This window comes from Myodes glareolus, chromosome 24 (assembly GCF_982192425.1).
Source record: "Myodes glareolus chromosome 24, mMyoGla1.1, whole genome shotgun sequence".
In the NCBI taxonomy this organism is placed as follows: Eukaryota; Metazoa; Chordata; class Mammalia; order Rodentia; family Cricetidae; genus Myodes; species Myodes glareolus.
The window spans coordinates 14,901,400-14,915,491 of record NC_142049.1 but is presented as its reverse complement, the minus strand read 5'-3'; the positions used below and the strand labels follow the sequence as shown (position 1 = coordinate 14,915,491).

General features: G+C 40.2%; 1 protein-coding gene across 2 annotated transcripts in view; it reads right to left on the bottom strand.

The window, feature by feature from the left end:
- Positions 1-14,092, bottom strand: part of Hdgfl3 (HDGF like 3) — a 55,300-nt gene that overhangs the window by 5,571 nt on the left and 35,637 nt on the right. The window contains exons 3-5 of one of the 2 annotated variants that reach the window (XM_085683053.2): positions 12,443-12,581; positions 11,818-11,973; positions 6,613-6,759 (exon numbers count right to left, since the gene is read on the bottom strand). In XM_085683053.2, coding sequence (XP_085539179.1) covers positions 6,613-6,759; positions 11,818-11,973; positions 12,443-12,581 — 442 coding nt within the window. Of the gene's footprint in view, positions 1-405; positions 6,760-11,817; positions 11,974-12,442; positions 12,582-14,092 lie in introns of those variants that run through there. The other variant, XM_085683052.2, reaches the window with a different exon arrangement.

Below are 14,092 nucleotides of genomic sequence, written 5' to 3'. Positions count from 1 at the left end.
ATAAAAAAGGGAAATCAGACCCCGCATATTTCCCCTAAAACAGTTTGAGTTACTGCATAGATAACTCAAGCAACACACGTGCCCGTGGGACGTCCCCGCTTACCCACAGCCCATCAAGTCACTTCAGGACCCTCACAAGGAGAGAAGGTCATTCGCAGAGGGCAGAAAGAGACTTCTTAGCTTTCTCTACCCCTGCCCCAAACAAGGAAGCTAGTGGATCTTTATTTTTTAAATCATATTTACAACCTGTGAATCTGAAAAATACAATGCCTGGTAATTGATTTATTTATTAATAAATAAAAATACTAGACATATGATTATACTCACATATGCTTTGGAGGACTCTTTCTTCTTTTGGAAGGAAGAAGATACCCAAATAATAAAAAATTATTATTCAACCAAAGAAACCTTTAACAGTATATTTTATTAATATAATGTGAAAGGCAATAAAATCTATGTTTATGCAGCAGGAAGTTCATTTAACAGTCAGTTCATATTAAAGACTACTGTGAAGCAGATCAGCAGTAGTTTCAGAGTAGTGTCAATGCACTGAAGAGATGACGGCACCAGTGTGAGCACTTCTGGGACACACCTCTCTATTTTTAAATAAGGCACTGTCAAACGGGTGCTTGTGGAGCAGCTGCGGAGGCTACAGCTTTAAATGCGCACGACGGCTACGGTCCTCTTCTAGTCACCCTAACTCAGGATGGTGTCCACACTGGAGACAGCACTCTGGCTATCCGCCAGGCCTGACACTTCCTCTACTCAAAGAGTCAATGTCGTGCTCATGCTTTGTGATCCCCTTCTGTGCCTTCCATGGCTATCTTGACTGACATCTACAGGATTCAATCAGATTCCCCCTTGAGGTACTTTATTGGGAGGCACACTAAAAGGCTTTACAGGGCAGCAAAGCTAATGGATACCCCAAATATGGCAGGCAGAAGCCAAAAGGATTTCTCATGGAGTACAATTTTTATGTGAAAAAAATTGATGTTAAGATTTGGATATTTGGCAAATTGAGCAGTAAGATGCAAGTTGAAATGACAGTGAGCTTCCATCTCACCCCAGGAGGGATGGCCATTTATCACCAAGGAAATAAACAAGAAATGCTGTGAGGATACAGTGCTGGGGGACAGACGAGCAGAGCTGCCATGGAGTCTGTGTGAAGGGTTTTCAGAAGACTAAGAACAAGGGCCGGGGAGGGGGATCTGCGAGGGCAGTGCCTGCTGCTCAAGCATGAGGACTGAGCGGATCCCCAGCACCGGGGCAGCTGGGGACAGCAGGGTATAGTGGCAATGCCAGTGCTTGTTGAGTAAGCAGAGATGGGTGGGGGCACTAGCCGGCCAGCCTAGCAAAGTCTGTGAGCTTAAGGCTCAGTGAGAAATTATCTTCTTTTTTTTTTCTTTTAAAAGGTTGAGAATGATGCTGCCCTCTCTTATACACATGCGCAGGCATGCATACAAATTAAACAATAGCAACAACAAGAAGACAGAATTACTGCTGATCATATATACCACTTTTGAATTCACACACAAAGACTCAAAGCATACAGTAGAGGTACCTGTACACCATGTTTACTGTGGCACTTACTCACTATAGCCCAGTCATGGAACCATGCTAGGGTCTATGAAAGGATAAAGAAAACATGACACACACAGACACACATAAAAGTTTTAGTCAGTCAAAAAAATGAAACTATGCTGTTTGAAGGAAAATGACTGGAACAAAACGATATAAATAAGACTTAGACAAATAAAGCTTTTTAAAAAAATTACATGCAGATTATAGATTTAAATCGGAAAAGGGAGAAAGTGGAGGTGGGAGGGATCAGGCCTGGATAAACATAGTAATAGTGTATATGGATAAAAACTTCCTAATGAATCTGTATGGTTATTATACACTAATAAAAAGCTTTAGTATTGACTACTTTGTGAAAAATATAGTGACTACTAATTCCTAAGAAAAAATAGTATTTGTTGCCAGTGATAAAAATTGATTAAGTGAAAATTATAATTTTTAAATCCTCCATATGATAGCTTCTTGACATTTAAAGACTTCTAAAAGAAACACCACAAAGGTCAGCACTGGAGGAAGTAGTAACCAGGATTTCCAAACAAGTAGAATTTGTGTGCGATCCAAATGGTCTGAGGGATTGTAGGTCTGTCCTAGTAAGCAGCAGCTGTCACCCTGACACAGCCTAGGGCCATCTAAGGGGATCTCAACAACAGACTACCCAGATAAGATTTACTGTGTTGACTGATGATTGATGTGGCAGGGCCCGGTCCACTGTGGCCAGCACCATCCCCCAGGCAGGTGGACCTGGGCTGTGAAAGGAAGCTAACTGACCACACACCTGTGAGAAGGCCAGTGCACAGGACAACAAAGAACATTACTTCATGGTTCCGCTTCAAGCTCCTGCCTTGCTTGAGTTCCTGCCCTGACCTCCCTCAATGATGGCAACAGAAGGAAACTAGACCAATTCCTAAAGCGAGCACCTTTAGGACACTGCTATCCTTAAGATAAGGAATAAAAGGGCTAAAAACAGGGAAGAAGAAATCATCCCTATATGCAGCTGATCATCCTATACTTAAAAAATCTCCAAGAATTCACCAGAAAATCCTTAGGCCAGATGAGCATTAAGTAGTGAGATGCAAAAACAACATACAGAAATCAGAAAACTTGCCACACACTGACCATGAGTTTGCTGAGAATCAGAGAACATCATCTTATCTGTAATAGCTCCAAGAAAAGTAAAAAGCCCAGGAATAAATCTAACCAAGGAGGTGGGAGTCCTTCACAAGGAAACTTCATGATACTGAAGAAAGAACTGGAAACCAGGGGATGGCAGGGAATCCAAGCTGTGAAAATGGTTACATTACTGAAAGTGATACACATATCCAATACAATTCCCATCAAAACTCTAAGACATTGTTCAGTGAATTAGAAAAGACAATCCTAAAATAAATATGGAAACGTAAAAGACCCCAACTAGCCTCAGTGATCTTACAACAGGAAAAATAATGCTGAAGGTACAAAACCCATGACCTCAAACTATACCACAGAGCCACACAAACTGCAGGGTCTCAGCACAAAACACACAAAAAAACGAAGTCCAAGCGAATACAGAACAGAGGACCTGGAAATAAAACCACACAGACACAAGCACCCAGTTTTTATTTTTGTCAAAACATATATTAAGAGGAAAGTGCCTTTTCAATAAGTGGGTCTAGCAAAACCGGGTACACACCTGTAGGAGATAAAACTAAATCTGTACCCCACCCTGTATAGAAACAAATTCAAAAGGGAATCAAAGATTTGTAAGACCTAGTAATCTGAAAATGTTAGAGAAAACAGCATCTAAAGTCGAGAGGAGAAAGTGGTGCTACGAAATAGGGGAGGAACTGGAGAGGAGGAAACAGGAAGTGTTTGATCAGAACATAGTGTATGTATGCATGCAACACTTTTTTTTTAGCCTAAAAAAAAAAAGTGAAGAAAAGCACAGACAGAGTATTTCAAGACACAGACAATGACTTTCTGAAGGCTTTGGCAGACAATCCCAGGACTGGTAAATGGGATCATACCAAATCCACATCTCCTGTTACAGGAAAGAGAGAACAAGGAAGATGGGGAGCCAAGCAACAGTGGGAAAATCTTGGCCAGCTACACACTTCCCAGGAGCTAGCTAACATAAGAGAAACTGCAAAAACTGAACACCAAAAAACTTCAATTACTACATTAACATATTTTGGATCCCTTCCACGCAGCTCCCTGGCCTCAACCTCCTGTCCCGTGCTCCACTCTGTGTTCTCTGTGCCTGCACAGCTCAGTCTGCCTGGAGCAAACACAGTCACTCCCTCTGCTTACTTCAAGTTCATGCCCACCAGCCCCAAGTGAGTCCCGCTTCCTTAGCAATCACCTCATTTCTCAAGCCCACTCACCCTCCTATTCTTCTCAGGGACTTTTTAAACCTCTTCCCTTCTGTGAAACCTCAGCACTTTTCCTGCATTTCCTCAGGTCATGACCTTGTTTCCTTAGAAAATGGAAGCAATTGCAAGAATTTTTGATAAGCTCTCCTCCCAAGTCCTCACCTATGTGTATCTGTGCCCTAATATTCCCTCACAAGGCGTACTCATCTCATGCCTTTTCCCTCGTAAAGGACACTGCTCCAGCAACTGCTCCTTTGATAATCCATCTACCGAATCATTCTTAACAATCTGAGCATCAAGGTCATTTGACATTCTATCCCAGCTCATGGCTATTCCATATTTAAAAATAAGTTTAACATTAGCTATCAGCTTTATGAAATACCATGACTTGTTAGAAAGCTGCTATAGCGTAGAGTGGGTAATTGACCAAAGGAACACAAGAGAACCTAGGCAGAACCTTATGCTAGGTGGCAGATGATTTCAGTACATGGTTACGATGGTTATTCTTAAAGACAGACAATTCTAACCCCATGAAGAAGAGTGAGCAGCTGACTAAGTAAAACTAAGAAAGTAATTTTTTAAAATCAAAAAAAGTTAATAGATAAGACACAAATATTAAACATTATCTTACAGCATAAACAAAGCCCTATAAAAAAGTAAGAAAAATGTCTAATGGGAAAACAGGCAGAACCCTGGAAATGTGTATCATGGAGCAGAAACATGGCCAGTTGGTAAGCATAAAAAGAGACATATCACTGACCATACTGCATTACAAATTCATACTGTAATGACTATTTTACACCGATATATTGTCAAAAACCAAAATCAGATGACACCAAAATAATACACTGTTGGTATTGTTGGTCTGAGCATAAATTGGCCAATCCCCCAGAAAGGGACTTGGTGAAACGGAAAGCCATGAACCTGTACTTCAGCACCCCCAGCTCTAGTGCAAACTAAGAAAACTTGAGCATGTACGCTAGGAGACAGAATGCTTATAGCAATGTAGTTTTGAACTGCCCAAAGCTGGAAATAGCCCAAAAACCTATCAACAGTAGACTAAATATATAAATCTGGCATATCCCCAGCATTATATATGCTATATAAACTGAGCATTATACAGCACTGAAAAATGAATAAGGGCTGGCAAGATGACTTGGTGAGTAAAGGTACTTTCGCTAAGCCCAAGATTTGAGCTTGATCCCAGGATTCATGTGAGAATATGGATCCTTGAAAGTTGTCCTGGGACCTCCATACATGAACTATGTATGGCAAGCTGTAACAGCACCCCCCATGAGTAATAACTTTTTTAATTAAAAATAAAAAATCAAACTTGCTGCTACATAATAACCAAGCAAATGAACTTAAAAGCACAGCAGTGAGTAAATGCCATCATCAAATGTTTATAAACAAGCCACACTAAACAATATTAATAAAAATTAAAATACGAACTTTGTTTATCGAGACAGAGTTTCTCTATGTAGCCCTGGCTGTCCTCGAACTAGGAAATCCACCTGCCTCTGCCCCCCAAAGCGCTGGAATTAGAGGCATGCCCCCGCCCCCGTGGATGTGTGAACTTTTAAGCAAGCATACTATGGCAGACTGTAGAAGGAGAGCTCTAGGAGAGGGAGGGGAGCGGAAGAGAACGGTGACTGGTGAGAGGCAGGAGGAGAGAAGAGCACATGGTACTCAATGCTGCGAGAGAAGGGGACTTGAAGAAGAAGGCCAAGCATGGTGATGCACCCTGTAGACCCAGCACTCAAGAGGTTCAAGCATGAGAACCATGAATTTGAGGCCAGCTTGAGCTGCACAGTGAGTACTAGGTCAGACGGGGCATATAGCAAGACCCTGTTTCAAAAGCTGAGAGGAGGAAAAACAGGTGGAGGTTGCAGAAGCCTAACCTGTGTGGCGTGAGTAGGAGAACAATTAAGTGTACTTGGAGAGTGATGGCAGGTGACTGGGATGAAGAGGGATAGCTGACAGGCAGGCGGACCAGTATGGGCAGGTGAGAACGAGAGAAAACAAGTTCACAGAGGAGCAGCAGTGCACTCCCCAGGCTCCAGCGCTCACCCACTATTTCATCAAGGATAGTTGCTGGGAGTCAGTCTGTCGGGCCAGGGCTGTGCACTCAAGTGCTCAGCCTTCATAGGTTATTCTGTGAAGACAACTGGTCTACAGAGAGAACTGCTATGGGAAAGGCCCCGGTGCACAAACTCCCTTACTACCACTTTCACAAATGTGGACCTGCCTGCACTGCCTGCAATGCCAAAGTCAACAGAAGTTAACTAGAGTCAAAGTAAGTAAATCTGATCCTATAGGTCTTTTAAATATCAGTACTCAAATCCAGCTTGAATACTTATATTCTATTTTGGATATGCTACTGACTTTGTGACTAAAGAAACAGAACTGTTAAATCTCAATTTCAGTAACTTGCAAACTACTTTAAAATACTTGAAAATTGCTAAAGTAGTTTGAAAAATAAATATTCAGAGCTCCAATTTTCCAGGAAGGTACAGTTTCCACGTGGCTCTCTTTTGTCCTCGGACTCTAAACATCTGACCGCTCATTCAGGTTTGTGAATGGATACAACAAACCCATCTACTAAGGCTAAGTCATGGACACTGACTCCACAGGGAAATGTCTTCTAGGTTAGCAGGAGGGAAGGAAATCATCAGCACATCCTCACCCCTTCACCGGCTTTCTGCAAGTCTGAAGTCGTGTTTCTCGTGTCATTGCCGGCGTCTCCGCCCTCAGAGCTGCTTTTGTTTTCCTCTTCTTTGCAGTCTTTATCATCTTCATCTCCTGGAGACTTCCGGGACTGTTTAGAAGACTTCTAAACATTAAAAGTTAAAAATTAGAGTCAAAAGCAGAGCTCCAAATGCACAAATATAAGTAAAAAGGTGCATTAGGAGCTTCTCTGCATATTGTCTGACTCGATGGAGCACATACAGAACATGTTCAGTGTATCAAGGCTGGACTAGGTGCTGCTGGACATTTTACTTCTCAGGGCCTTGATTAACTGGCTGGAAAGGAAGCGGATACAGGCTAGACAACCACCTAATTATTGCAAGAAATGTGATATTAAAAACTGGACTCTACAGACACCCACAGCATGACTAAACACAAGTGGGTGAGAACCTACCACCTTAGTAGACATCAGAACTGAAAGTCACCTTACAGTAACAGAAACCAAGGTCCCGAGAGTTGAGGTGAACTTCCCGAGACAGAACCTGGCATCCAAGGCAGAAGACCTTGTGCTGTCTGACCAGGGACAGACTTAGAAAGACTCTGACAAAGCCTTCCCACCACAACACGACACTGCAATCTGATCTTCAAACTACGGGTAATTACTTAAGCACCTAGGGTACACTGGTGAGCCAGTGCGTTTTCTTTGTCATCTTCCATTTGAAATCAAATTATAGTTTGCAGCAGAAGTCACCTGGCAGAACAGTAATAAAGTTAGAAAAATATGGCTTCGATTGTATGTCTTATTTATGATGGTGAGATGTAACATTTTTAACATTTCCCTTTAAAAGACTTTTTTTGAATTTTTAGAATTATTTGTATTTATTGTGTATTGTGTATGTATTTGCATGGGTGTGTGCACCTGCCACGGCATGTGTGGAAGTCAGAGAACATCCTTGGGAACTAGTTCTCTCCTTCCCTCATGTGGTTCCTGAGCTGGTTATCAGGCTTGGTGGCATGATGACTCCTCTTAAGAAGTTTTTTTTTTTTAAAGTAAAAAGCAAGTTTAATTACAAGCATATAAACAATAAACAATGACTAATGGGCTTGTGTGAACGACTACTAGGTAGAAAACACAAAAGCTAAGCTGCTTGTTCAAATGCAGTCCCTTTAACATGTTCTGAACTTGACCAGATTGCCCTTTTATCTATTAAATCTGTATTTCTCTGAAGAATTTTTAATGGTTGGGCTTGTAGCTCAGTTACTAGTGCTTGACTAACATGCAGGAAACCCTGGGTTTGACCCCCAGCACTATGTACACTGGGCATGAGGATGGGTATCTGTCATCCCAGCCTCCAGAGATAAGAGGAAGGAGGCTCAAAAGTTCAACAACATGATTGGGTTACATATGAGTTTGACACCAACCAGGGCTACATGAGGCCATTTCTCTAGAGGAAAAAAAGGAAGGTGAGGAGAAATATTTTTAGATCAATCTTTAAATACTTTAAAAACAAAAACTAAGGTAAACTGACTAACCCAATCATTTTTTGGCTTTCCAGAAATGAATTAGCAAATTGGAACCTTCTCATACAATCATTTTTTTTAAAATTATTTTGTACGTGTGTGTACGTGTGCGTGTGCGTGTGCTGCAGGCGCAGTTGTAAGCACTTGTGAGCAACCTGATGTGAGCAATGAGACTCAAACTCTGGTCCTCTACAAGAACAGGCACTTTCAACTTCTGAGCCCTCTCTCCAGTCCCTTACATATATAATGTTTTCTTAAATGCAAAGATTGGCTGGAGAGATGGTTCAGTGGTTAAAAGAGCTTACTTGCAGAGGACCTGGGTTCAGTTCCCGGCACTGATATAGTGGCTAACAACCACTCATAATTCCAGTTTCAGGGGATCCAATTTCCCATTCTGGTCTGCAGGCAATACACACACATGAAATAAATCTAAAATACAAAGAGAAAGATCTTCTAGTTACAGAACATATGAATAGATTGCTTCTATTTTACTTGATTAAAACTACCAACCACAGCCAAACTGTTAGTTTAAAATGTTATCGTTTTTACCTTTTTAGATTAAAAACAGGCAACAGCCTCAAGTAACAGTGCTGACCTCCCACTCTTATCCTAACGTAGAACATCATAATGTACATACATGCCTGAGCAGGTTGTTTGTAAGTAACCCTGAGTTTATGCTTCTCAGCACTTGGCATGATGCAAACACCGAGTCTACATCAATGAGAGCTAGAGCATTTTTAGACATCTGCTAATGAGTGGCACTAGTATCTTGGCAGGAAATCTGCCTGCAAAACTAACTCTGTAAAGCTCTTCAGATCATAAGTCCTGTAAGTTTCTTTTAAATTGGTGTTTATCATCTGTTTTATCAGTGTGGACTTGAATTGGCTTTATGTTTAACTGTTGTTTTGCTAACTAAAATTCTTGCTCTTTTAGCATCTTTACTAATTTAATTTGTTGTAAGGATCTGATAAGCCTTAACCATAAATCATTTGCATAAAAATACTTTTAATTTACAATTTTCTAGTATCTGCTAGTGCTTGTTTAACATGAACCAGCTATACACTTGTTAAAAGATAAGTCATTTTCCTCAGACCTGCTGTACTTTGGTTTTTCATTTTGATTACTGAGTTTTTTCCTCTCACAGGTAAATGCAATTCTGTAGATAGAGGAGATATGAGACAATCCTTTTACCTAACTGGATGTTACAGAAGGTTTACAGACAACTAGTTTTCAAGAACAGAAGTAGACTATTCAATTTTAAGAGAAATTCACGTACTCAACAAAAGAAAACACTGGGAACCCAGAGAGAGTAACAGGGCTCCAGTAGGAAGTGGTTCTCCCAGAGTCACCTCCGTGTCAGCAACTTATGAACCCGATTCCCAGCCTTTCCTCTGGGGCCTTAAGAAATGTCAGCAGCAACTACCAGGATTCTGATCTGCAGTTTGAGACCCATTGTGTGATATTAACAGGAAAAAGTCACAGTCTGACTGGGCTTCTTAGCTACCTGTAATCACATCATTTCAGAGTTTGAGGCAGAAAGACCACCATGAGTTCAAGGCTTGTCTGGGATATAAATTCAGTTTCAGGCTAGACTGGAGTACAGAGACAGACCCTCTACAAAGAAAATTAACTAACAAAAAACAAGCAAACAAAAAAATCCAAACACCTTACCTCCACTTCAACACACAAATGTATATAAAAAAGTTAGGATTCTGGGCTGGGTACTAAGTAGCTCAGGTGGTAGAGTATTAGCCTAGCCTGTACAAGGCTTTGAGTTTGAGTTCCTAACATTGTGGAAAGCCAGTAACAGTGAAAAATTAAACACAGTTCTTAAGTGATCATGAAAATTTCAATTAAATAAATTAGTTAATTCTAGTTAATTAAAATTAAATAATCCTTTATTTTTTTAAGATTTATTTATTATGTATACAGTGTTCTGTCTATCTATATGCTTGCTGGCCAGAAGAGGACACCATATCTCATTACAGATGGCTGTGAGCCACCATGTGGTTGCTGGGAATTGAACTCAGGACCTCTGGAAGAGCATTCAGTGTTCTTAACCTCTGAGCCATCTTTCCAGCCCTAAATAATCCTTTAAATGGTAAATTTTAGGCCTCACCTTTACTGCTGTAAAGTGCTAACTCTACCCTAACCATGAGTCTTGGTACTGTTGATCTTGGAAACATGCAATGAAATAGTGACATTTAAAGGCAACATGTCTATTGTTAAGTCTTTGAAGCCTTATGTAGCTTTCACATAATTTAGGGTTGCAAACACATTCCATACAAGCTCAGCAGGTAATCAATTAAGTAGAAATTCAAATGTATGTTTAAGGAAAGCACAAATGCTAAAAGAAATTCAACTTAAAACTAACCAACTTTACCCTCACCAAAAGCAATCATTTGTTTGCTTATGTGTGTGCGCACATGTCCAACTTCTTCTACCCCCTCCCCACTACATGTGCTTGTGCTTTTTTTAAAATTTAATACCTACTGTATACATTTAGTGATATATATATATATATAGAACACGATGGTCTCAAAGGGCCTGAATCTACCTTATATTTTTAGGTAGGGTCTCTTACTGGAGCTCCCTCATTGAGCTAGACTGGGTGACCAGAAACCCCTTCCAGCGATCATCCTGTCTCACCTACCCTGCCAGCTTGGGGGTTACAGCCACATGGGCCCCAATTTCAGGTGGGTGCTAGGTTATCTAGACTTGGTCCTCATGCTTGTGCGGTAAGCATTTTACCTACTGAACCATCTCTCCAGCCCTAGTAGTAATCACACAACTAGATACATAGGAAATAACAATGAATGGATATAATTTTAGCTATATGTTAGTAGGTAGATTTTAACAAGTGCCAAAGTCAAATTATAATTGTATGAGAAGCTCTTGGTACTTGTTTTCTCAGGGGTTCCTAATTATATAGAGCCAATAAATACAAGAATTGAAATAGAAATAATTTCAAGAGTTCAATCATGTGACAGACTCTACTGAACCTTGAACCAATCTTAGCTCTTCAAGAATCCATTTCTCTTACTTTCAGCCTACTTTCAAAAGTTTTCACAAATCTCAGGGTATTTTGACTTCATATCTAAGTACCATATAGCAAACCTACTCTTTCCCTCTGTGAATCTACCATCACGTCACTGCTGCTACGTTTGGAACAGTACCTGGACTCATTCACTGACAAGCTTGCAAGTTTGCACTGTTCAGCATTCACTCGTGTCTTTGTGCTCAAGACCTAAGGGTCCCTGTGCTTTCTGTTTTCTCGATCGCACTCATTTTCTTCCTCGTTTCATAGTTTACATTTGTTTATTATTTACTTGTTCACTGTGCCCCCTCTCCCTTTCGATGGAGTTGGAATCCTCAGTCCTGCATGCCCAGTTTAACTCAATGTCCGGTACGGATGCACCCTACAGTATTATATGTTTAAGCTTCCTCCTTCAACTAAGCATGTAGTACGTTCAGGGCAATCAGCCTTGAAGGGTCAGCTGTGACTTCCCGAATACCTCAGGGCTTCTGTCTTTCTGCCTCTAGAGTTTGTAGTGTGTATATGGGGGTGGGGAGAAGATTTGGCTGAATTACATGTTCTAGGTTAGCACTTTGCCAAGGAACTATACCTCCTACCCAGATACATGCATGAGACATGAATAGTGGGAGGGAGGTCGTCAGTGACCTTTGAAGTGTAGGACTTTTTCCGTTTTGAGCCTCCTTTCTCGTTCTTCCTTTTGCCTTTTCCATCTTCTACTCTATCGCCTTCCTCCTCGCTGCTGGCATCTGCGGTATTTCCACCTTCTCCCTCAGTTTCTGAAGAACTTTGCTGCTGAATTGTCTAAGGGAAAAAAAAATCAGCCAATTACATTTTGAAAAAAAAAAAAGAACACAAACTGTGGAAACAATCACTATGCTTAAATTTCAAAGACTGGCCTACTTCTAACATTTTCAAAATAAAGAACTATGACAGCCAGGCATAGCGTCACACATCTCTAATTCCAACCGAGGCTGAGGTAGGAGGGTTGCTTGTAGTCAAGAATTTGAAGCTAATCTCAGTAGCATGGGCAATCCTGATTCAATTAATGACCCAAATGACTGTCAGAGTCAATTTTTCAATGGCCACTTAACTTAAACTCTTCTGGGCAAGAGTTGGTACTTAATCAAAAAATGCTGCTATAGCCAAAGAAGAACTCTGACTTCAAATGAATGGAAGGTAAGTACTAACAAGAAGGACATTTTACAAAGAGGCATAAGAGTTAAAAGCAAGGAATAAGAGTACAACAAGAGACTGTGATGCAAACTATTACCTGGTACCCAGTAAATTTCACTCCTGGGTTATTTTCAATTTCCCATAATCCTTCATTAAATCCTTTCCGTTTGTTTGACTTTCCAAACTTGTCTTTGTATTCCTTATATGGGAAAAGGTCTTTAGGACCTAGAAATGCACTGCAGAGATAGATCAGAAATAGAACTGACACGCTGACCTTCAAATACAAGGTACTGTAAATATCAAGATCAAATATGATGTCAGAGCACATTACAATAAAGTTATTTAAAGTATATATAAACCCTCTGGGTTGAACACATATCACAAGATGCTTTAGAAACATATTTCAAGGCAATAAAATGGATATCTGAGTATGTAAAGTCAGCAACTGTGGACTGTCCAATTTTGACCTTATATTAATATTACCAATATACTTCGTTTAAAATTTCTAGTTACACAATATAGAATTAGAGTTATTTACTTTGATTGTGTCAATCATCATTTTAAACTAGTATTTATGTTAATCTTACTGTAGGTAAGGGTTTGTGAGATTTATATTAGGAATTTAAATACTGGAATAAAAATTATTTAATTCTGTATACTACTTTAGAATAGTTAGCCAATATTATTTCTGTAAATTGGTTGAGGGGAAAACAACCCAGAAGTAAGCAAAGTAAACAAAATTATATCTAATTTAAAGTTTTCCTAACTAAATTAATTATAATCAAGAAAAAGTAGTTAAATTTTGTAGCTAACAGACTGGGGCACACTGAACAGAACCTTTAACATCGTGACTTGCGATCTTAATCTAGTGAGTAAAACTACTAAGGCTCACTTTGGCTGACATCTTTGAGACATTTCAAATTAAAGTTTACGTAGCTATTAATATGACAAATACCAGTTAAACACCTATAATGGGTCAGGCATTGTTGCAATGGTATGGGAATAAGGCACAGCAATTGCTGCCTTCAGGAAGCACAGGTGCTGATAGTAGACCAATTAAAATGGCAAACTAAACACACATTTCTTGTATACAAAGAAGGATGGTGTCTTAGGTTCTTTTCCTGTTGCTGTGATAAAACACCCTGACAGAGCAACTTAAGGAAGGAAGGGTTGACCTGGCTTATAGTCGAGGTAACATCCACCACTCTCGGGAAGTCAAGGGTTCTGACGCAGCTAGACACATCACATCCACAGTCAAGAGCAGAGAGCAACGAGTTAACGCATGTGCGCTGAAGCTCAACTCATTCCACTCATACATCAGAATTCATCCTAGGGAATAGTGCTCTCACAGTGGGTGGGTCTTTCCAGTTCAAATAACCAATTAAGAAAACCCCTCACAGATAAATTATTCGTCTAGCTAATTTCTCACTGAAACTCTTTCCCTGGTGAGTCTAGGTTGAGTCGTTTTAGGGATGACTTCTACAATTTCAGCTATAAAGATTGGAGAAGGCATCACCAGAAAGGGAATTTCAAAGTAAAGGAGGTGAAGACACCCTCTGTGCTGTTACCTGTGAAAAAATTATGCGTCTGAGAAACACAGAAGAGGCCAGGGCAGCTAGAGTGAAATGAGCAACAGTAACCAGTATGGACACAGTTAGAGAGGAAACAGGTTAACACAGATTGTTTAGGGCCTTGGAGCTCATTGCAAAGGTATTAAGTAATATGGGAAACCATACAAGGTTCTGAG